The sequence below is a fragment of the Zonotrichia albicollis genome, chromosome 12 (genome assembly GCF_047830755.1).
Source record: "Zonotrichia albicollis isolate bZonAlb1 chromosome 12, bZonAlb1.hap1, whole genome shotgun sequence".
NCBI lineage: Eukaryota > Metazoa > Chordata > Aves > Passeriformes > Passerellidae > Zonotrichia > Zonotrichia albicollis.
This window is the reverse complement of record NC_133830.1, coordinates 20125864-20149957: the sequence shown is the minus strand read 5'-3', so window position 1 is coordinate 20149957 and position 24094 is coordinate 20125864. Positions and strand designations below refer to the sequence as shown.

At 44.5% G+C, this 24094-nt stretch overlaps 1 protein-coding gene across 9 annotated transcripts in view; it reads left to right on the top strand.

Moving 5' to 3' along the window:
• The window catches only part of IQSEC1 (IQ motif and Sec7 domain ArfGEF 1), a 298040-nt gene that overhangs the window by 104854 nt on the left and 169092 nt on the right, over positions 1–24094 (top strand). Inside the window, exon 1 of one of the 9 annotated variants that reach the window (XM_014272980.3) lies at positions 19336–19846. The exons of the other annotated variants lie outside the window; for them this stretch is intronic. Within the exon in view, the coding sequence (XP_014128455.2) occupies positions 19824–19846 (23 nt within the window). The 5' untranslated portion in view covers positions 19336–19823. Of the gene's footprint in view, positions 1–19335; positions 19847–24094 lie in introns of those variants that run through there. 9 annotated transcript variants of the gene reach the window in all.

Sequence of the window (24094 nt, the reverse complement as noted above, 5' to 3'; positions counted from 1 at the left end):
GAAAACTCATTCAGCTCTTAATCTCTGAGCTTTCATAGTTTTATGTACAGCAATTCTTTCTAAAATGGAGTCACAGATTTTTATTAACCTCTTATAGCAAGGATCATCATGAATGAACGGTCCTGCATTATATGAGCTGAGTTATTGCCACTGGAAACTTTGAAACCTTGCCCTAAATTCTGCATTTAAGTTATCTAATATGTTCACTGAACCCTTAAGATTTGGACAGACACACACTATGCAAACACTTGTTATTTAGAAGCAAAATTTTAAACTGCATTTTTGCCATTTAAAGATGTTATTTTCATCTAGAGAGTGATCCTGTACAAGTTATGACAGTTTCCACTATTTGCTTGTTTGTTTATCAGAATGCTCTGTAATCCCATGCAGGGAAATACTGTTACCATCAGCTTTTTAAAATCAGTCTGTGTCACGGACAACTTTTTATGAAAAATCCTTTCTTTAGGATTTTTTCTCCTGAGAAGCTGGGAGGCCTCAGGAACAAAATGTAAACATTGGTTATCTGCTGCTGTGGAATGCAACAGAAGCATCTGGGATTGGTCTCATGTGGTTGTTTCTAATTAATGACCAATCAGTCAGCTGGCTCGGACTCTCTGTCCAAGACAGAAGCTTTGTTATCATTCTTTCGTGTTCTATTCTTAGCTGGCCTTCTAATGAAATCCTTTCTTCTATTCTTTTAATATAGTTTTAATATAATATATATAATAAAATAATAAATCAAGCTTTCTGAAACATGGAGTCAGCTCCTCGTCTCTCCCCTCATCCTGAGACCCCTGTGAACACGGTCACAAGTCTAGGCTGCGATATTTTGAGGTAGAAAGCACTTGAAAAAAGGATGAGCTCCTGCCTAAAGCTTGGTCCTTTTCATCCTTTTATGTTTATTAAAAATTCCCATTTTGTTCATTTTGGCTTTGCACCTTTCCTGGCCCCAAGAAGTTGGGACAGAGGTTGATCCTAAGCCAGCTCTGGTGTTGTTAGTGGATTGTGTCCCCAAAATGAAGCTTCTGGGCAACAGCTGCTTGAAGAGTAATGAAACAGCAAAAGCTCTGGAGTTTTATCTGAAGTGATGCAAGCACACATGAGAAGCTGTGGCCACGAGGAAGGCAAGGCACTGTGACAGGGCTCACAGGGATTTTCAGATGAGGGAAGAGACGAGGATCCCACTTTGTGTTTCAGAAGGCTTGATTTATTATTGTATTACATATATTACATTGAAACTATACTAAAAGAATAGAAGAAAAGGTTTCATCAGGAGGCTAGCTAAGCTAAGAATAGAAAGGCAAGAATGATAACAAAGGCAGCTGTCTTGGACTCTCTCTCCGAGCCAGCTGACTATGATTGGCCATTAATTAGAAACAACCACATGAGACCAATCACAGATGCACCTGTTGCATTCCACAGCAGCAGATAACCATTGTTTACATTTTGTTCCTGGGGTCTCCCAGCTTCTCAGGAGGAAAAATCCTAAGGAAAGGATTTTTCATGACAAGATGTCTGTGACAAGGCTCAGCTCATTAAGGGCAGGGCTGAGGTTCTGGATCCGTCCGGGCTCGGGAGTGGCCGTGGAGGCTCCGGTGCTGGGTCCTGTGCACACACCACAAATGTTTAATTTCAGCGAGGCAGCTCTCATTAGGCAGTGAGTCAGGCTGCTATAAATACCCCAGCCCAGGCAGACTTGTGCCATATTGTATCAGTGTCTGCAGGCAGCGGGTGAGAACTGAACTGACTCATGGGTGACTCACACAGAGCCGGCCCCACTCAGCATCCATCTGCTGCACAGGGAGCAGGGAGCAGGGCTTGGGCAGGAGCAGGGATGCTTTTGGGGATGCTGGGGTTTACCAGGAGCAGGGGATGCTGGGCTTTTGGGGATGCTGGGGTTTACCAGGAGCAGGGGATGTTCAGGTTTGTTGGGAGCAGGAGATGCTGTAGTTTTGAGGATGCTGAGATTTGTCAGGCGCAGGGGACGTTCTGTTTATTTGGGAGCAGGGGATGCTGTGGTCTGTCTTGAGCAGGGGATGCTGTGGCTTTTTGGGAACAGGGGATGCTGTAGTTTTGAGGATGCTGTGGTTTGTCAGGAGCAGGGGATGATCAGTTTTTTTGAGAGCAGGGCATGCTGTGGCTTTTTGGGAGCAGGGGATGCTGTAGTTTTGAGGATGCTGGGGTTTGTCAGGAGCAGAGAATATGTTTTTGAGGATGCTGGGGTTTTTTTGGGAGCAGGGGATGCTGGGGTTTTGAGGATGCTGGGGCTTGTCAGGAGCAGGGGATGATCAGTTTTTGTGAGAGAAGGGCATGCTGGAGTTTTTTGGGGTGCAGGGGATGCTATGGTTTGTTGGGAGCAAGGAATGTTGTGGCATTTGTCAGGAGCAAGGGATACTGTGTTTTTGTGGGAGAAGCAGGGATGCTTTACTTTTTTTGGGATCAGGGAATGCTGTGGGGTTTTGGGAGCAGGGGATGCTCTGTTTATTTGGGAGCAGGGGATACTGTGGTTTTGAGAATGCTGGCATTTGTCAGGAGCAAGGAATGCTCTATTTATTTGGGAGCAGGAGATGCTGTGGTCTGTCTTGAGCAGGTGATGCTCTGGTTTTTTGGGAGCAGGGAAGGCTGGGGTTTTTCAGGAGCAGAGGATGTTGCGGTTTTGAGGATGCTGGCATTTGTCAGGAGCAGGTGATGCTCTGGTTTTTCGGGAGCAGGAGATGCTGTGGTTTTGAGGATGCTGTGGTTTGTCAGGAGCAGGGAATGCTCTGTTTATTTGGGAGCAGGGGATGCTGTGGCTTTTTGGGAGCAGCAGAGATGCTGTGGGTTTTTTGGGAGCAGGGGATGCTGTAGTTTTGAGGATGCTGGGGTTTTTTTAGGAGCAGGGGATGCTGTGGCTTTTTGGGAGCAGTAGGGATGCTCTGGTTTTTTGGGAGCAGGGAATGCTGGCGTTTTGAGGATGCTGGGGTTTGCCTACAGCAGAGATCATTTCTGAGCCCGTTTTTCTCCTCACCCTGAGTCGTTCCGTGGCCATCTGGCCCTTCCCGAGGTGCTGAACTCATCCCTTCACTGCCACAGGAAGCATTAAGGTTGGAATCTCTCCTCCTGAGAGAAGGAACCAGGGCTTCCCTGGCCCTTGGCAGTGCCTGTGGTGCCCCAGAGCTGCCCCAGGCCAGCATTTGGGTTTTCCCACCTTGGCAGTTCCCGTGATTCCTCTTGGATTGTGGCAAAGCAGAGCCTCTGCACTTTGAATCATTTTGCATTTTGTGCAGACCTTCTCCCTCAACAAAATTATATATTACTGCACCATGACTATTCCTGGAACACACATTGCCCTGGATTAAAGTGCAGCCCTCTGTTTTTCCCACTTTATTGTCATGGAATAACAATAGCACTATAGGGAGTTCCAAGACTTATTATTTCACATACACTAACCTTCAGTTTCAATTAAAGACTAAAATCTGAACCACCTACATTAATAACTTGCTTCCATTCTATTTTTATTTTTAAAGCCTCCCTTGTATCTGTGCCTCTAATTATACCTTCTGGAGAAGCTCCCCAGACTGGTAATGAAGTGTTCACCAGACACTGAGAAAGCAGAGATCAGCTCAGAGCTGCTGGCAAGTCTCTTGTGCTCTGCTTACAAGGGATGACTCACTCCTGGCATTTCAATTTCCTCATTTGCCAAAACCAGCCTTGCCCAAACTCAAGCAGGCAGAACGTTCAGTGGCCATGTCAGGTTTGATGGCACAGCCTTCATTTCTGCTTTTGCCTTCATTCCTCCTTTTGCCTTCATTCCTCCTTTTGCCTTTCTTCCCCAAGCTGACCAGCTGGTACCTTCTCCCAGAGTGGATGGCTGTGCTTCAGACAGCTCTCAGCTCCCTTTTGGTCTCACAGAGGCAAACCTGCTGTGGCTTAGGGAGGATGGATGGATGGATGGATGGATGGATGGATGGATGGATGGATGGATTGGAAATTTAGTCCCAACACCAGCAAGATTTTTCCCAAAAGATCTCATGACAGATCACTAAGGAAATCACAGTATCATTAAGGTTGGAAAAAACCTCTAGGATGAAGTCCAACCATTAATCCAAAATACTTACACTGAGCCAGGGTTGGAGCAGTGAGGCTTTGGACTCTGCACCAAACACTCCAGAAAGCTTCTCTTGCCTGCAGGAGCCTGGGTTTGAGTGTGTAGGTTTAGCTATTCAACTGTTTGCCAAAAAATTAAAAATTGCCTGTGTTACCCATGTCTATTAAATCCAAACTGGGCTGGGAAGCTTTCCAGATGTACAGCATTTATTGTGCCTAAGCTGACCCCATTAGCCTTGGCTGATGAAACTTTCTCTCCATGTTTACTTGGGGTTTTGCGTCCCAGTTCGTGCAGCCCCTCAGAAGAAGGGCATGCAGGGCTGATTTAAAAGGAAAACCCCACTGCTCCTGCTCTGCCACCCCTCTCAAGGCTCGACCTTCAGCCCTCTCCCCTCCCTGTGGCTCTGAACAGGCTTTTTGTGGGATTTCTCAGCTTGCTGAGCTGCCTCGGGAGCTGCTGCCTTTGTTCTGCCCATGGATCTCTCCCAGCAGCCTTAGGAAATGCTGATTTTGTCCTATATAAGCAATCCACATGTATCTTTGTAATCTTCCTCAGCACTGAAAGATTTAGAGTGTCTTCAGACGTTAAAAGTCCTTTGAGTTGAACATCCAGCCCTAAGTGTGTCAGCTCTCAGTTTGGGCCCATCCAAAGGCACAGGAAAGTGCTGCTCTCACAAAGCCTGCAGCCCACAAGGCCACAGCTCCACTTCGTTATCTGAAATACACAGCTAAATATGAAGAATTTTTCTTCTTTTTTTGTTTTCTCAATTATTTTTAGGCATAAAGAAAAAACTACCACTAAGAAATAGCTTTTTCATGAGGCTGAGGGCCAGGAACCAGCTGGATAGTCCATCATAATTATATCAGCATTGTCAGAAAACTACTGCTAGTTGGTCTCATATTTGCAGCTAGTTCTGGATTTTAATTTTGGTTGCATTTTAAGTTAGGCTAAAATTATTATTTTTCTGGAGCAAACATTATAAGAAAGTTCTAGTTTATTATTTATTAAATTGGAAGCCAATGAACTTTTCTTCCAGCAACAAAACCATTCATTGAAACCTCTTTAAATACATTTTTAAAAAGAAAAAACCCTGTCCCACTATGGCTAGTGGGGCTGGGATTAGCAGGGATGATTTTCTGGAGTTCAGCTCTGCAGACAGAACAGATTTACCTGCTGCAGCTCTGAGCTGCCTCCAGTGCCATCTGTGTCCCTCTTGCCTGGTGGCAGTGGCACATTGTCCTGTCCCCGTGCCCAGGAGAGCACTGAGGAGCCCAGAGGTGTTCCTGTCTGCAGATTACAGCCCAATAATCTGCTTGGTGAAGTTCCTTTCAGCATTTTTATCAAGGGGCCTTCAATCATCCTCCTCCTCCTCCAAGGAAAACATTGACCCTGCCATGAAATAGATTTTTGTTGGGTCTTTGTGACAGTGTTCACAGGGGTCTCAGGATATGGGAAGAGATGAGGATCTGACTCCATGTTTCAGAAGAATTTATTATTTTATGATATATATTACATTAAAACTAAACTAAAAGAATAGAAGAAAAGATTTCATCAGAAGGCTGGCTAAGAATAGAATAGCAAAGAATGATAACAAAGGCTTGTGGCTTGGGCTCTGTGTCTGAGCCAGCTGACTGTGATTGACCATTAATTACAAACAAACCAACATGGACCAATCACAGATGCACCTGTTGCATTCCACAGCAGCAGAGAATCATTGTTTACATTTTGTTCCTGAGGCTTCTCAGGAGGAAAAATCCTAAGGAAAGGATTTTTCATAAAAAAATGTCTGTGACAGGTCTTTTCTTTGCAAAGGGCAACTGTGTGGGCAAAACTCTCAAAAGAGGATTTTAGAGAGAGAAGGAGAAGCAGCCATTCACCCTCTCCTGGAACCACAGCTACTGAGCTCAAAGTGAGGCTCCTTAAGAAAATAGAAATGCTTTTTCCTTGTAAAGCAGAGTGGAATTTTGCAATGCTCTGCCCCAGAAGGTGCTTGATACTGAGTCCATTCAGATTTCAAAGACAGTCATGGATGAAAAATGTACCCAGGCTTATTAACTTCTGAGCTGCTCCCATGGCTGGGGACTCACTGAGCTGGAAGTTCTTGGGCACAGGGGAGTATCAGAATGTGATTAAACTGCAGAGTGTGCAGTCTGAGTGACCTTGGGCAGCATCTCAGTGCTCACAGTCAGATCAGCCTGGAGCAGGAGCAGTTTGCTCAAGGCTGTCCAGGGAGATCCTGAAACCCCCAGAGCTGAAGGTCTCACAGCTGCCCCGGGGCTCTCCTCCAGTGCTGTGTCATCCTCAGAGGAAAAAAGGAATTTTTAGCCAGGAATTCCCTGTCCCAGCCTGGCTCCTGTCCCATCCCCATCCTCAGCACCTCCTCCCTGGTGCCCCAAAGCTGCTGCTGCCTCCAGGCCAAACAGCCCCAATTTCCTTCCCTCCTGTCCCATTCCCTGGGGGTCTGTGAGAGCTGGGGTCTGCTGAACAATGCTGACCTTGCCAAGCTGAGCTCTCCTCAGGAATTGCTGCTTTAGCAAGACTTTTATTCTGAGAGCCCATGTCAGAAACAGAGGTCAAGAACTTTGAATTTTTGTTACTTTTAAAAAAATTTTAAAGTTCTTGTCGGGATCTTTGGTGATTTTTGAGTGTGTGTGTGGTTTTGTTTGTTTGGTGGGATTTTTTTTTTTGTTTGTTTTTTGGGTTTTTTTTCCTGGTTTGCTGTTTCAATAATAATAGATGGTGAAGTTGAGTACTGCTCTGATATTTTGTGCATGGATTTTCAAATCATCAAACTGAAGTGTGTTCCCATGGTGTGGTGTTGGGGAAGATGAAACAGGAAAGCGTTATAAATATGATTGTCTGGCAAAAGATTTTGAGAATATAGAATCTATAAGTGAGATTGAAATGAAAGCAAACTTTGAGATCCTTTAGTTACTGAACAACTGGAAAAAAATGGCATGACCAGCTGAAGGTGATCCCCTTTTGATGGAACAATTCACTCTGCTTGCAGACAGCTCCAAGGGTCAGAGCAGACCCTACAGCTTGGCAGAAGGGGCACAAAGAGGAGTTTTAGGGTTTAAAATGTAACACAGTATGGTAATGTAGTGATTCTTACAGGCTGTATGTAAATGCTGTAGGATTTGTATATTGCACTGGATTGGTTAGTGAGAATCAGAATATTCAACACAGAAGAAGATTTATTGTATTGGAACGGGAACTTCGCACTCTTACTCTTGCTTTTACGTCTTAGCTCTTACCTCTTAGCTCTTGTCTCATCTCTTCCCCTTTTTCTCTCTTACGCTTTTACTCTCTCACCCTCTCATCCTCTCTCCCCCTTTCTTCTCTCGGGCCTGCTCTGAGCTGTGGCTGCAGCTCCAGCAGGGCCCTGCACCCAGGCCTTTGCAATGAGCCCCAAATCCCAGCAGGGCCCTGCACCCAGGCCCTTTGCAATGAGCCCCAAATCCCAGCAGGGTCCTGCACCCAGGCCCTGTGCAATGAACCCCAAATTCCAGCAGGGCCCTGCACCCAGGCCCTGTGCAATGAACCCCAAATCCCAGCAGGGCCCTGCACCCAGGCCCTGTGCAATGAACCCCAAATTCCTGACCTGGCTGCAGAGATTTCTGCTCTCCATCCGTCCCCACCGTCCCACCCCCATCAATCCTACAGTGTGGTCCCTGCTCTGGGTGTTCTCTGGTGATCCACAACACAAACAGACAACAAATTGTTTCATAACCTGCTGTTCTATTTTCAGATATTTGCATGGGAAAGGGACTTATTGCTTTAGACAAACTGCTGTTCAAGAAGCTTATGGTTAGAATTCATTATAATATTTCAATGATTTCTACTCCTATAGAATTGTGCACTTTATATAAGAATTGCTTTGAAAGTGTTTTTATTTTGAATTTCATGACAAGTAGAATAAACATCACAGTAATATATTCTAATTGTGTTATTAATTATGCCCTAAAAAAGTTCTGATATGTACACTAGACTCAAAATTTGGTATGCACTTTATATTTAATTCCCAAAATCATTTCTTGTAGTATGTACTCTTGGTAGCTGCTTTCTGCAGAGGAGAATTGAAATGGGATAAACACACAGGACTGCTCCTGTATTAATTATTCTGGCATAGTATCAGGATTTCTGGCATTGTTTCAAACCATTTCTGCACATAAAAGAATAATAACAGAAAGTTCCATGGCTCAACCCTATACCTGCAAACTTTTCAAGATGCTGCCCTTGGTTGAACTGCTCAGTATCTCAAATTTCAGTTTGAAATGGGAACATTTCACTGCAGCTTCCCCATTTCTGGGGGTTTAACAACAGAGGCTTGCTAGGAGCTGTCCTAATTGCTTTTGTTGGTCTGGAAGGTCATTTAACTTCCTTAAATACGCTTTTAATATGCATAACCAAAGAGAGCTGTGCAGCTATGAATAGAAAAGAGCTGCAATAGCTGATGCATTGAAGAAAGCTGGTGTGCAGAGTTTTTTAGGATTATTCTGGTGCCTCCCTGCATTCCCAAGGTCAGCAGTTCCCAGCGTGGCTGGCACCCGGCAGGCTCTGGGATGAGCAGCAGCTGCTGGCAGCAAGCAGAGCTGGCAAAGGCCACTCGAGGGGGTTTTGTGTCTGTAAGTGTGTGTTTTGTGTTGTGTGCTGCTCTGGGAGCACAGAGCCTGCTGTGTACAGGCTGGAGCTGCTGCTGGCACCCCCAGCTCTGCTGCACAAGGGTTGGTTTGTGGAGGAAAGTGCAGGAGGGCCTGGAGAGGTCTCAGAGTTTGGTTGTTAATTGCTGCCCCGAGATGTGCAGGGTGTCTCTGTTTCGGCCCGCGCGTCCGAAGAACGAGTCAGAGCTCTTCAGTTTTCGGTCTTGAGGTTGTTTATTAATTCTTATCTATAAAATTTTCTTTCTGCCCAGCCGAGATCTGCTCAGCAGGGCAGCCACAGGCACTCCGTGTTGTCCTTTTATACTACAAACTACATATAACATATTTACACTTAATTCTCAATACCTATCACCTATGTTAGACAGTGAGCTTCTACTCTAAACCAATCCCAAAGTGCCAACATCACTGCAGAAAATGGAGACCAAGAAGAAGAAAGGCTGGACACGCCCAAGTCCCTCCATCTTGTCCCCAAAACCCCCATTCTAAAATTCCTAAAATCTACATTTTCACCCTGTGATAATTTTATTATTATACCATTTAAACTTCTGTGACTTTCAGGTCCTCATACAAAGCTGGTAATTTGCTCCAAGGGTCAAAATCAAATCCCCAGGTGCCCTGGGCTGTGTGCCAGGGTCTCTGAGCCCCCTGATGGGATCCTGGCAACTCTGGATACTGAGAGAGGATGGAGGGTTGGTTTTTCATTTGCTCTTCACTCACCAAAATAATCTGCCTGGGGACATTTGGGGTTGTTCAGCCTGGAGCAAAGGAGGCTCAGGGGGGACCTGGTGGATCTGCACAGCTCCTGACAGGAGGGGACAGCCAGGGGGGATCGGGCTGTGCTCCAGGGAACAGGGACAGGAGGAGAGGGAACGGCCTCGGGTTGTGCTAGTGGGAGTTCAGGTTGGATATCAGAAACATTTCTTCACTGAGAGAGGAGTTAAACATTGGCACAGGGCAGTGGTGGAATCCTCATCCCTGGAGGAGCTCAAGAAAGGAGCAGATGTTGCCCTGGCTTAATAGGCTTGGGGATTTTTGGTCGTGGAGGTCTCTTCCTGCCCTCCTAATTCTGTATTAGAAGCTCCAAAGAACCAGCACTGACATCTACATGCTTGGTTTAGAACAAAACTTACTATTAAATTTATATTAAAATTATTATTCAGCTGAAAAGTTCTGATGGAAAAAATTGATCCTGTTTCAGGTAGTGCTGGGAATTGTGGTTTGCATGAAAACTTTTGTTCATTTTTACAGTGCAAAATATGATTGGGATAAAGTTGGGGAAGAGAAAGAGGATTGGCAAAGGGAATCCTCTACCAGAGTGGGAAACCCAAAAATATTCCAAGAGTTACCACTATCCACAGTTCTGCATAATTTTGAGCCAAAAGAGTGTTAGTGAATTTAAATAATTTTTTAAAGGGTGTCAATGAATTTAAATGTTTTTTGAAGGGTGTTAGTGAATTTAAATATTTTTTTTAAAAAAATGTATTAGTGTGTAGGGGGGAAATGCTGGTGGAAAGAAACTTTGAGAGTGAAATGCCTTTAGATTAGAGCTGTATCCAGCATGGGCTGCATGACAGTGTTCACAGGGGTTCTTGGATTGGGGAAGAGATGAGGATCTGACTCCATGTTTCAGAAGGCTTGATTTATTATTTTATGACATATATTACATTAAAACTATACTAAAAGAATCGAAGAAAAGGTTTCATCAGAAGGCTAGCTAAGAATAGAATAGGAAAGAATGATAACAGGTTTGTGGCTCAGGCTCTCTGTCCAAGCCAGCTGAGTGTGATTGGCCATTAATTACAAACATCTAGCATGGGCCAATCAAAGATCTGCCTGTTGCATTTCACAGCAGCAGATAACCATTGTTTACCTTTTGTTCCTGAGGCCTCCCAGCTTCTCAGGAGGAAAAATCCTAAGGAAAGGATTTTCCATGAAAGATGTCTGTGACAGGGCTGCTGCTGCCTCCCCAGTCCCTGGAGCCCCGGCTGAGTTCAGTGTGTGGGGCCCAGAGGCAGGGACAGGAGATACTGGGGTGTTTGTGGGCTGGGATGTGGGCTGGGATGTGGGGTGGGCTCAGGGGGAGCTGTTTGGGTGGATGGCTCAGAGCAGAGGCTTTGCTGTGGGTTTGTTGTTGCAGCTCTGGCAGCACGTGCTCAGGCACATGTTTGTTTGGATTCTCGTGTTCAGCTGACTCATCTCAAACCACTCTGCCTGCAGGAGAATGCAGGGACTGAGAGCACACATTGAATATTGGTGCTTTTGAGTGTTTCAGGCAATACAAGTGGGGTTTTTTAAACTTCCATTGTCTTAGCACTGTCCAGAAGTTCCTGTCTAAAATCTGCCACAATTCTGCAGATTCAGCTGTGCAGTGTCAGTCCCCTGCTTTATCTGCAGGTAACAGATGAGGAGAATATTCCAGATGCTTTCCCACGTGCAGCTGCTCCAGAGGTTTTCCTGCCCATCACACAGGTTCTCTCTGTGTGTTCTCTATGTATTATTGACAGGGCTTTTTCTCCCAGGAAATCCCCTTTGGATATCCCATTGCTCTCCTTCTGTGAGTAACAGCTTCATCCTCATGTTCTCCTATAAGCCTGTAGTGAATTTACATTTCAGCACTGGATCCATGGAATACCCATCTGGGGTTTGGTTGGTATTTACCCTGTGGAGAGAGGTGACACTGGTGTCTGTATTAACATATTGACAGATTTATTGACATCAGTTGTCTTCAGTCTTGCCTGTTTAATTAATAAAATTGATCTGCTGAACATCTAGCTGATAATTCTGGCACAAATATTCCAGCTAGTCTTGTTACTAAAATGGAATTTCAGCCTCTTATTGTGGAATCTGCCATGAGTCTGGTTGCCAAAATAATTTAATGATCCTTAATTTGTGGTTTTTGCTTCAGCTAAAATGCTTAAGCTGAATTTTATTGCAACAATTAAGGACAAAATAGTTAAAATGCCTTCACAGAAAATAAATGCAAAGGAATAATCATAAAATCCCAGCTTATTTTTATGTAGAAAAGATGAAACAAATAAATTTAATGTCAGCGTGTTATGTAAGACCCATTGAACAGCAGCTGCAGTCAGAGCTTAAAGCTAGGAATAAAATACATGATTAATGTGCACCAAGGATGGAGGAAACACTTCTGAACTTCTTTTATCTTTTATTTGCAGCCTAGTTGGCTGCTTTTCTGGCTTAGCTAATTGTTGGGTAAATGACTTTGTCACTCTGGGTTAGGTCAGAAAAACACATTAAAGGACAAAGCCACCTGCAGGGTCAGTGACACGTGGGATGCTGGGCTGGAGGCTGCTTCCCTCACCTCTCTGCAGTGATTAATGATCACACTGCCCATTAATTCCCTAATGCTTGGGAAGCCTCTGCTGGTGGCAGAGATGGCTCCACTCAGAGCCCAGAGCAGGAGCAGGCATTAATTGCATCCTGCTCATTAAGGTTTGTTCTGTGCTGGCCCTTTTTGGGGCTGTACCTGCATCACCTCCCAGCTGAAAGGTCCCTGCAGGAGGATCCATCCTGGATTTTGCATTTTCAGCTCCATTGTCCTCAGCATGAAGGAATGCATCTCAACAAATGCATCTCAACAACTATTTTGTACTTCTGCGATGAATAGGGGAAGAAATATAGATCAAATTAACCTAAATTTGTGACAGTGTTCACAGGGGTTCTTGGATTGGGGAAGAGATGATCTGACTCCATGTTTTAGAAGGCTTGATTTGTTATTTTATGATATATGTTATATAAAAACTATACTAAAAGAATAGAAGAAAAAGTTTCATCAGAAGGCTGGGTAAGAATAGAAAAGAAAGAATGATAACAAGAGCAGCTGTCTCGGACTCTCTCCGAGCCATTGGAGATTGGCCATTAATTAGAAACAACCACATGAGACCAATCACAGCTGCACCTGTTGCATTCCACAGCAGCAGATAATCAATGTTTACATTTTGTTCCTGAGGCCTCCCAGCTTCTCAAGAGGAAAAAATCCTAAGGAAAGGATTTTTCATAAAACATGTCTGTGACACAAGTTATATAATACAGTTATAAGTTATATATAATTAAAAACCTTTCCCAGGCTTGCAGCATCAGGATTGCTTCCCGGGTCCCCATTGCAGTGGGGACTCCATGCAGATTATTTATTGCTGGTTTTTAAGCTGCCCAAACCCCTCCTGGCTCCTTGTCCCTGCTGTTCCCAGGCTGTTCCAAGGATTCCTGCTGCTGCTGCTGGCACTGCCTGTGTCTGAAATAATCCAGGCCTGGGCTTTTCCTCAGTATTTTGTTGTCCAGTCATGCACAAGGTGTAAGTTTATAGAGTTCTGCATTTGTTCTCTGTTTGTGGCATTTTCGTGGAATCCCAGACTGGTTTGGGTTGGAAAGGACCTTAAAGCCCATCTTGTTCCACCTCCTGTCAGCCAGGGAACCAAATATCCTGGAAAAAGCAAATCTGTGGGATGCCTTTGAGTTTAGGTCAGTTAAGGTGTTCCCCAGTGAAGGGACAGGAGTGTACTCAGGGCCTGCAGAATGTGAGGGTTTAAGGGATTTTACCTTAAAATGTACCAATTTCTTACTTGAGAGTTCAGGTTTCTTTAAAAAGTGATCCTTTCTCCAGAGTGACATGTTTGAGGAGCTTGGATGACCAGAACAGGGCAAAACTACACAAACCAGAGGTGCCAAAAGGGGAATTGAGGGCTGTCACATAAAATCTTAACAGAGAAATTTTTAAGGTGATCAATTTAATACAAAGCATTTTAGCATTTTCAGTGGAAGTTTGTTTTAGGACTGACTGAAGGCTGCAAAATTATTTTAATTTGGGTGGAAAAGACTTTTACTTTTCAAAGGCTTCCTTTTAAAAGCAGTTGTTCTGCATGGTGGGAGAGGTATAAATACTTGTTAGAGCCTTGTTTTAGCACAGTTCTTAAAAGGAAGTTGCTACTTGGGGCTCAGGTTGTTTAGCAGGAAACAAATGTTGTTTTAATAGTAATGTCAGGGTAGAAGTTGAAAAAGGATTTATTGTCAGTGATAACACAGAGATTTTTCCACAACTCTGACTGCTGCCAGCATTGTTTAATACTTGCAAGGGATTTTTTTTGTGTGTGTGATGAGAGACAGTAAAATTCATTCAGCAGCCACTGAAATGATGCTTTGCTGAGGCCTCATTTTGGTCAAGGAGTAGGTTTAATAACCACTTCTAACTATATTAAGGGTAAATGGAAAGCATGTAAGATGTAAGATACAATAGAGAAATGCATTTAGCATCTATATAAAGCTCAGAACATACAGGGACAAAATTATTGCAGAGGAAAATCAACACAAGCAAATGTGAATCAACTCATCAGTAACAACCAAGCTGAAAATTAGAAGCAGCTTCCAGTGGAAGCTTTGGGGCATCTTGCTAAAATAAACAGTAGGAAAAAAATAAATCAGAGGCTTCAGACCGAACTACAAACGCTCATGAGAAACATCTCAAAATGTGATTGAAAATGAAAATACTGAAAATGAAAATGCTGTGCTCTGGCCTGAGACGTTCCTGGCAGTTCCACAGCTGTTTACTTTTGCTTTGAGCTTCAATATTTTACCAGTGCAGCAATGGCCAGGGAATGTTCCATGGGGGCACACATGGCTGCAGGGAGGGGAGCACAGGGCTGGGTCCTTCCCATCACATTCCTGCCATCAGCAGCTCTGCTGCAGCCCTTGGGCTTCTCTCCTTACTCTGAGACACATTTTGTGCATTAGAGTACAAGTGCCCAGAGGCACAAGCAGTGTGCTATTACATAACTGGGGCTCAGGGGGCTGGAACCAGCCTTGGTGAGGAGTGGTTTGGGTCCTGTGGCAGCCTTGCTGCTCAGGAGCTGCATGGAGCTCCACAGGCCCAGGATGTCAGGCCTGGAGCCATGGAATGGTTTGGGCTGGAGTGTTGCAGACATCGATTATAGAAAATCCTTTCCTTAGGATTTTTCTTCCTGAGAAGCTGGAAGGCCTCAGGAACAAAATGTAAACATTGGTTATCTGCTGCTGTGGAATGCAACAGGTGCATCTGTGATTGGTCTCATGTGGTTGTTTCTAATTAATGGCCAATCACAGCCCAGCTGGCTCGGACAGAGAGCCGAGCCACAAACCTTTGTTATCATTCCTTCCTATTCTATTCTTAGCTAGCCTTCTGATGAAATCCTTTCTTCTATTCTTTTAGTGTAGTTTTAATGTAATACATATAATAAAATAATAAATCAGCCTTCTGAAACATGGAGTCAGATCCTCATCTCTTCCCTCATCCAAGAACCCCTGTGAACACGGTCACACTGGAGGGGACATTAAATCCCATCCAGTCCCACCCCTGCCGTGGCAGGGACACCTTTCACCAGGCCAGCTTGCTCCAACACACAGCTCAGCCTCAGGTGGAGAATGGATGAGAGGGAGTTTTTAGGTGTAATGGAAGTTTTTTCTGTAAAAATGGTCTCAGCTCCCAGGTTTCTCTGTGAACCCCGTGGTGCTGAGCTTTGTGTGTGTGTGTGACACGTGAGGGGAATGTTCATGGAGCCACTTCTGCTTCTGAACAAATAACAACCTCTGGGGCTGTGTCAGGAGCAGGCAGGGTGAGGTTTTATTTGGGGATTAGGGAGCAGGAGCTGAGCATCCATCCTGTGTTTGAGTAGAGGGTCTGAGACCTCCTGAGCAGGGACAGGGCTGTGTCCTTCATCCCCTGTGGCCTCACCCAGGATTCCAACCACAAACTGCCTTTGGTTTTCTAGAATCAATCAATAGCCAAGCCTCCCAATCCTGCATGTTCATAATAAACAGGAAAATGCAATAACTGGTAACAAATGGCTTTGCTTTTGAGTCTGTCTCAAATCCTTGAAGATAAATTCAGGCCCTCATTTGAAACACACAATGTTTGACATTGCTCAGGTGATTGTGTATTCCTCACAGCCATGGACAGAAGAGGAATCTCAGCAGAGAAAACTGGGTTTTGGGGACAGCTAGCTCTGTGGCTGTGCAGGTCACTGATGCTGGCAGGATATCAGTGTTCAGAGCACTCAGAACCACTGGGCATTTACTGGGACAGCCTGGCTGTGCTGAGCCCTGTGGAGCTCTTCCCAGGCTCTGCAGTGGGATCAGAGCCCTTGTCTTTAGTGCTTGTGGCTTGTACAGGGGTTGGGATAATGACTTGGGCATTTTATGTCCAGTTCTTTTCACACAGTGACATCAAGTGACTGTACCAGAGTCTTGCTGAGCTGTCTTTGTAGTGCTGGGGAGGACTCGGCCCAGTGTCCCCAGTTCTGCCCTACTTACTGCATTTCTTTGATAAAGAAAAGCCTTTTTTAAAGTTAAAAGCTAAGGCTAAACAGCCTGTGCAGTTACTAACTCCTCACTTCGTAGTATTCAATCAATTGTGGAACATTTGAGTTCATTCTGCTAAGACACGGCCGTGGGCAGGCTTTATCCCACACTTACTCATCAGGCCAGCTCCCATTGTTCCAGGGGAGAGCTGAGGGAGACTGAGCTTGGCTAAACCAGTGTTTAACAGAAATCATGCAAATGACTGTTATCTTTAATAAAACTGTGGATTTTAGGTGAGTTTAGAGCCAGTCAGTTTTTTCCCCAGTTATTTTATCCAGACACATCAAACCAGAACCAAGAACTGAACTGAAAGCTTGTCCCAAACACGAGCAACAATGCCATGCACTGAAAAGTTTCCTATTATCCTGTCCTCCTTGAACTGGATTGATTATTACCCAGGGAGCCCCTTTCTGAATACCTGGGTAAGTAATTCCTCACTTTTCATTTGACCTGTGCACTGTCAGACATCTGCAGAAACTGGAATTAACACCAGAAGAATGCACCAAGCTGCCAGGCCTGTTTATTCTCTTCCTCATATGCTGCTGGTGATTGAGGTACTTGACCTTGCAGTGCTTGGAAAGCTGTTTTATGGGATTCTTTATGGAATGGTGTTGTTTCCTTAGCAGGCATTTATCATTTATGTGATGTATTGGTGGCTGTAATGTGCAAGTTCAGGACACACAAGCACCTTTTGAAATTGCACTTTTCCAGCGCTCTGTGTTTGGTATCTGCTAAAAATGAAACAGTATTTGAATCATTATAAAGCTTCCTTGGAAGGCAAGATCCCTCAAGGCTGTGCCGCAGAAAAAAGCCACTCATCTGAATTTGTATTTCTCTGAATTACCTTAATTTGTGCAAAAGATAATTCAACTTTGAAAGCTGACAGGTACCCGTGATCATGTCAGTGCCTCCCAGGGTCTCATGTCTATGTTCAAGGTATGGCTGCTGCAATCCAGGCCTCCAGGGTGTCATGGGGACACTGTGCCCTGGAGCCTGACCTGTTCCATGAGCCCGTGGGGCTGGAGTTACTGGATCAAGCTCACAGGGAAGATTTGGGAACTGCACCAACAGAGATATCTGGGGATGGGCACACCAGGCTGGATTCTATTGTAAATCAGCGTTACTCCGAATGAAGGGAGAGAATGATGAGGAGGACTCCATGGATATCAAAGGCTAATTAATTACTTTATTATACTATATTATCTACATTTCATCTAAACTGAATCTGCCCAGCACTCTACTCTGCTCACACTGCCAGAATCTCGTGGCTGTCACCAGCCCACAGTCCCACACACACACCTGGCCCTGACAGGCCAAGGAAACAAAACACCATCACTGTGGGTAAACAGTCTCCATGTTGCATTCTACTGTGGTTGCACAAACACAGGCACAGCAAGTGATAAGAATTGTGTTTTCCCTTTCTCTGAGGTTCAGAGAATGTGAATCTCAGAAATCCTTGGGAAGAATTGTGCCTTGCTTTTCTCTGTGAAGAGAAATGTGGTGATAAGATTCCCTGGAGCTCGCTCTGCTGGGTGGAGCAGCACCACATCAAGTGGATATTTATGGAGTTTTCTTAGGAGAAATCCTGCTGGAGCACCTGTTGGTGCTGGATCCAAGCCTTACAGGCCAGTTATGTGGGGGAATGAGGAATTTTGGGGCCTTTGCTTCCCTGCTGGTTTCTTATTGCATTCCACGGCACCAGCACATACTGGTGTGACTTGAGGCTGCTCTGACAATTCTACAAATCATCATCAAATTTACTTTTGTAAACCAAAATGCACCTCTGATAGGCAGAACCATGGAATCAGGGAGTGGTTTGGGTTGGAAGGGACCTCATAAATCACCATGTTCCACCCCTGCCATGGCAGGGACACCTCCCACTGTCCCAGGTGCTCCCAGCCCTGTCCAGCCTGGCCTTGGGCACTGCCAGGGATCCAGGGGCTGCTCTGGGCACCCTGTGCCAGGGCCTGCCCACCCTCACAGGGAACAATTCCTAACTCCCAACATCCCATCTATCCCTTCTGTCTGTCAGTCTGAAGCCATTCCCCTTTGTCCTGTTGCTCCAGGCCCTTTAGAACAGTTCATCTTCCTTGTTGGCTCCTTCAGGTGCAGTGAGGCTGCAGTTAGGTCACCCTAATTCATTTGCAAATTGGTTTGGACCAAAGATCTCCTGCCTCCCCCATTTTTTATTTTTGTTTTTAAAGTTTTGCAGCATCTTTGGCAGTTCCTGCTCCCCTGGAGCCCTTGGAGCTGTGTGGGTGCATCAGGAGGATTTGGCCGCCCCCTGTCCCTCTGGAAATGGGACAAGTGGCCATGGAGCTGATCACTTGACCATGGCAAATGAGCTGCCCTCATCAGTGTGTTCTGGTGTATATTTAAGTTAATAATGTGAGCAGATGGTCGTTGCACTGATTCATGAGGGAAGGGAGGGAGCTTGGCTTGGGAATGTCAGGGCTGAGTGCTGAGCATCGGGGCTGGGCAGGAGGAGGGCAGGAACAAAGCTGAACAAAGCTCACTTTTGTACTCTCTGGGGTCTCTTGGTTTGGGTTTTAGTTTGGTTTTGTCTTTTACAAGTACCACCGAATGAAATCAAGCAGAGGTGACTCATCAGGCCTGCAGAAATGATCATTTCCCTGGAGGGGAGGTTTGTAGAGCACAAGCAGGATGGTGCTGAAGTGTTTGCACCTCTGGTGGTGCTAAAAAGGGGGAAATGGGGAGGCTGTCGCCTGTAGAGTTATGAAACTTCTCACTCTGCTGTTGCTATTAAAGATGACAGCTCTTCTGCAGGGAAAAGGTAACACTGGAGTAATAATTCTTCTGTAATTTTTTTTTTTTTTGCAAAGAGCATCTTTGTTTAAATCTCTTCCCATTTAGTAGGATTTAACTAGATTTTCAAGCCAGAAGCTAATAGTATAAAATATTCAGCTGCTCTCCTCATTAGCCAAACTGGGAAGTTCACAAATCCCCAACCTGCAGCAGCTCTCAGGAACAGCTTGATTTGCTTCTTAATTCTGCAATTTTCACAGGAGAAATGCTGTATACAGAGGAATATCCTCTTGAGCAAAAGCTTAATCTCATGTTTAGGTTGCTGTTTCTCCTGGTTGCTGATTAGCTTTGCTGTCTTATCAGTTTATGTCATAGTATGTGACTATAAATTGACTTTGCAGTGAGGAGGGAATACGTTCGTCTTCACAGATGCTGCTGTTTCCATGGAGATAAAAGGACCAATGGCCTTTTCTTGGTTTGGACTGTACTACAGTGAGCAGGCAGAGATGGTGCATTCGAAAATGCAACATTTGGTGCTTTGATATTTCCGTCTAAATAGCAAATGAGAAAGCATATTGTTCCTCCTTGGTGATGAAGTTGAATAATAAATACAGCTTTGGGAGTTTTCCTGCAAGCAGAAAGCGAGCCCACCAGGAATGTGAGGACAGCGTGGCTGGTTTGTGCTTGCTAAACCTCCTCTCTGGGAAAAACCTTTTGGCTTTGCAAAATATAACCCTGTAGAGCCTTTGGGTTTATCTGATGCAGTGTTTGATGCTGGTTACATCACCAGCTTACTTATCCGTGATGTTCCACCGTGGCTGAGCCTCAATGAGCGTGCAAAAGCTGTGAATGTGATTTTTTTTTTTTTTTTACTTTATTCTTGTTCCTTGAAAAAGAGCTTTTCTACCTCAGATTGCGTGAAAGAAAATATAAATTCCAAGGCCACCTCCCCTTCCAGGATGGCTTGCAGAAGGTGTTATTTGTGAGTACCTTTTCCTTCTTCATCTGTCGTCACCCCTCTGATTTCTGTGTTGAGGATTCCAGAAGTGGGAGTAGTGATCAGTTTATTGTTGGGTAGGTTTCTTTCCACGAACCATTTTTAGGGTGTTACCTTTTCTGGTAGATGAATGCTCTGTATATTAAATGTGTTTAGATGATGATGATGATGATTGTGCATGTGGGTATTCAAAAATACAGTGTCATAAAGTGAGTAGTCTGTGTTTAGCAGGGGGAAAAGAATTAGGAAACTCTTCACTTTGCATCCAAGCAGCAATGCAGGGTGCTAGGAATTCTGTCTGTGATGAGTCAAGGATCTCTCTTCCATTTTGTTGGAATGCTTTGTCATATTAAAGTGCAATCTGTCTTTTCAGTGCAGAAATAAAATGCAAACAGCAGAATGTGCAGTGCAGCCCTGAGCAGAGTCAGACCGAGGAGGCAAAGTTCCCTGTGGTTTTGCTGTTACCTTTATGCTGATAAAAACATAAAGATGAAACGTTCATTGATTATCATTCCCTGGAGCAGCTTCTGGAGGGTTGAGGGCAGACACAGGAGCTGATTCTGCTGTGGGCTGAGGAGCCCCTGTGGGAGCTGAGCCCATGGACTGGGGCTCAGGACTCAGCCAGACTGAGGGATGGTGCTGGTGCTGGTGCTGGGATGGATGGGACACACAGGTGGTTTGCTCCAAAATGGGCACAAACAGGCAGGGATGGATGGGACACACAGGGTTTGCTCCAAAATGGGCACAAACAGGCAGGAATTGATGGGCCCTTGGATTTGTCCTCACTCCCAGTCCAGGATCTTGGATAGGCAGTACCTCTGTTTGCAGTTCTGAGCCCTGGTTAACCATCCATCCCTTTAGGGTTAAATTTGGGGGTTCCAAAGGATCCTGCATGAAACCCATGTAATTGTCATCCCCAGCCTTTTCCAGTTATTTTAGCAGTGCCTCTGAGGAGCCTGATTTGAGTAAATCTGCTCCACGTTCAGCAGCACCATCCAGACACAGGCAGAGTAAATAAAACCATTCAAAACCAGACTCCTCCAATAGAATAACAAAAGAATATTAGTATATGTCTTAGAGTTTCCTTTAGCTTTTTGTGTTGTGCTGAAGGGGTGAATGGTAAAGTTGAAATGTTTTAAAATCAAAATAAATGCGGAGCATTTTGTAGGAAGTTGAAATAACTAAACTTGGAGAACAGGCTGCAGCCTTGCAGGTATGCGTGGATCAGCCTGAAACATCCTGCTGTGTGTTTGTCCATGGGAGAACAGCTCTGGTTGTGTTGGACTCCATTTTAATTTGGGTCCTGGGATTTGGGGATTCTGTAACTCTCAGCAGGGCATGGATTTCACAGAGTGCTCATCATGTAAGGAGGGTAAGGGATATTTAATCCCTGTGTGTTGCTGTATTTAACAACAGTGAGTTTGCAGTCTTATTTACAAACCCATCTTGTGCAGGATTTTCCTGTTTTGCTGCTCACACGTTTGGTATCTTGTACCCACCTCAGCACGTTGCTGTAGAAAACAAGATGTGGGTTCTGCCTCCTACTATAATTCTGTGTTTTAACTCCTGTGTAAGAGAGCTGGTGCTGATGGTTGGAAAGAGGAAAATGTAAGCTGGGAATTTTTTTTAAGAACTTACTCTTAGGAACACATGTATATAGAAAATCTTCATGTTCTTTAAAACTGATGGGTTCTCAATACTGAAAATGTTTGTTAAACTGTTATACACCAGTCCTTCAATGCTGAGTAAGTTTTCAGATGGAACCTTACATGTAACAACTCTGTCAGTGTTCTTGTGATATATATATATACATGCCAAAGATCTTTGCCATTGAAAGTATCTTTTTACAGATAAAAATATATTTTTCATATTTAAGTGTAGAAAGCCTGGTTGTTGCTGTTCTAAGAAAAGCTGAACAAGAGTGTCACACTACTTGGATTAGTGAAAGCAGTTTTTTCAGCTGCTGCACTGAATAGAACATATGTCACTGGAGCATTGTTTTAAGTAACAGGATTTGCCTTGCTGTAAATCTCTCCTGCTGTATCTGGGTAATTTCATTCTTTGTACTTTGCTATTTTGCCTCTTTCATCAGCTGCAAATCCAATATGTATAACTGGCACTGCTCAGCTTTGGGTTTGCTGTGTTATTGCTCTGTGAGATTATAGATGTGCCTGTGTTCTGTGATGGGAGTTGTAGTTTCTTGAGGATTTCTGGGACCTGATTTAATGATATGGGACATAGAGAAAAGAAGTGGTGAATATATCCACAGTCTGATTTAATCTAAAAGATATTTTCTTTCTCTCATGTCTCTTTGCTCTTAATTTCTGGGTTTGGACTGTGTGAGGTTTTTTCCTACAGATTTTGACAGCTCCCAATAGCAACAACTGACACAAGTGCATCTTATGAGTCCTGTGAATTATTCCACATCACCCTGCACCATAGATGGGGTTCTAGTTAAGACTTAAAAGGAAATTTTTCTAATTACCAGCATCTACATATTAATAGTCTTAATTAAATTCACCCTAGTTCCAGCTAACCCAGGATTGGAGCAAACTGTGCAGGGATGCAGAAGGATCCCTGCTGCCTGTTTGTGTAGGCTGGTACAGCATTTTCATGAAACCTAAAAAAGTTTATAATAATTATTTCTAATTCTCTGTAATGCTAATAAGTGTTGTGTTCTAGGATGGGACAAAATAATGGCTGTTCCTTGTTTAGTATGCTGGGCCTGTGGTGGCTCCATTCTCCCAGGAGATGATAATTATTTACAGGCCCTTTGATGGAGGGGAGGTCAGTGAGAGTGTGCCTGATGATTCCATTGAAAAATCCAGCTGTGGGCACTTGAGCTGGGAATGCACAAAGGGAAGCATTATTCCCAACAAGAACTCCCAGTCTGCAGTTCTGCTGCGCCGGGTACAAATCCTGCTATTAAATCATTTTGGTGACAACCAGATTTGATGAATTCTGGAACAAAATTCAGTGGTCTGTACTCTGGACTGTGTGTGCTGCTCGTTTGGAGCTGCAGCTTTTATTGAGCATCCTTGTAGCTGGTGAAAACATCTTTCATTCCTGTGAAGAGGAAATGGAATTTTGAATGCTGTTAGCCAGGTTCTGACTATTGCCTGGAGGGGAGGCAGCAATGGGAGGAGGGAGATGCCAGCAGAGCAGCTTTGCAGCATATGGCTGTGCTGCTTGTGATGTGTGGGTGAGCTTTTTGACTCCCAAACTCCTGCAGAGTAATGGCACTGCTGTTCACCTGCCAGCAGCTGTCCTGCTGCCTCCCTGGGGTTTGGTGTCCAAGGAGCTGTGCCCAAAGAGCCATCCTGGGCTCCTTGGGAGCAGAGCAAAGATTTGCTCCAGGAGCAATCCCTGGGCACGTTCCCATTGTGCCCAGGCAATGGAGGGAGGAGTTGTGCTCCTCCTGCAGTGTGTGCTGGCCTCTGCTGTGATCTGGAAGGGTTTTGTGGATGCAACCATAAAAGCAATGGCAGCATTTGATGTTGTGGGGCTGCCATCCAAAAGAGTGCATGCCAGGAAATTAATTAATAATAACAACACTGGGAAAAAACCATAATATTGTCTGTGTGCCACCACAGCCTCTCTGTGATGTGCTTGGCTGCAGAGTGCTGGACATACAGTGGGGTGAAATGAATAGCAAAGAAGAAAAGGTTTCACAGTGCTGCTCCCAAACCAAAATCATCCTGCCCTGTGTATTTTGGGTAAGGAACAGTAGGAATTTGTCCTTGGAAATGGGAATGTGTCGTGTCCTTAATCACCTTGAAGTGGCCACAGCTGCAGTCAAACCTGGCCTGGGACAGTGGGAGCTGCCCTGAAGTTTCCTGCTGCTTTCTCTGCTTTGCAAAAGCTGTCCTGTGGCCTGGGTCAGGGTTTTCATTCTGGAAGCTCTTCTAGCAGGTTAATAAACTTGTTAATTAGCAAGCATTTAGCTGGAGTTGATGTGAGTCTGTATTACTATGACTTTTACTGTTCATCACCTCTTTGGGTATTCTTTGATTATATTTCAAATGTTGCTCCTCATGAAAGTAATGGTTGGATTTATTAAACAAGAACAGGACAGACTTTATTAGTTTCTATCTACAGTATTTTCTAATCTCAGCTGTTGCCATAACTCTGGATTGACATGAGAAAGAAAATTTCAACTTGTGAAATAATGTTACTCTTCAACAGGATAAAACACTGGGAAATACAAATATTCCTTTTAACAGATCCAGTCAA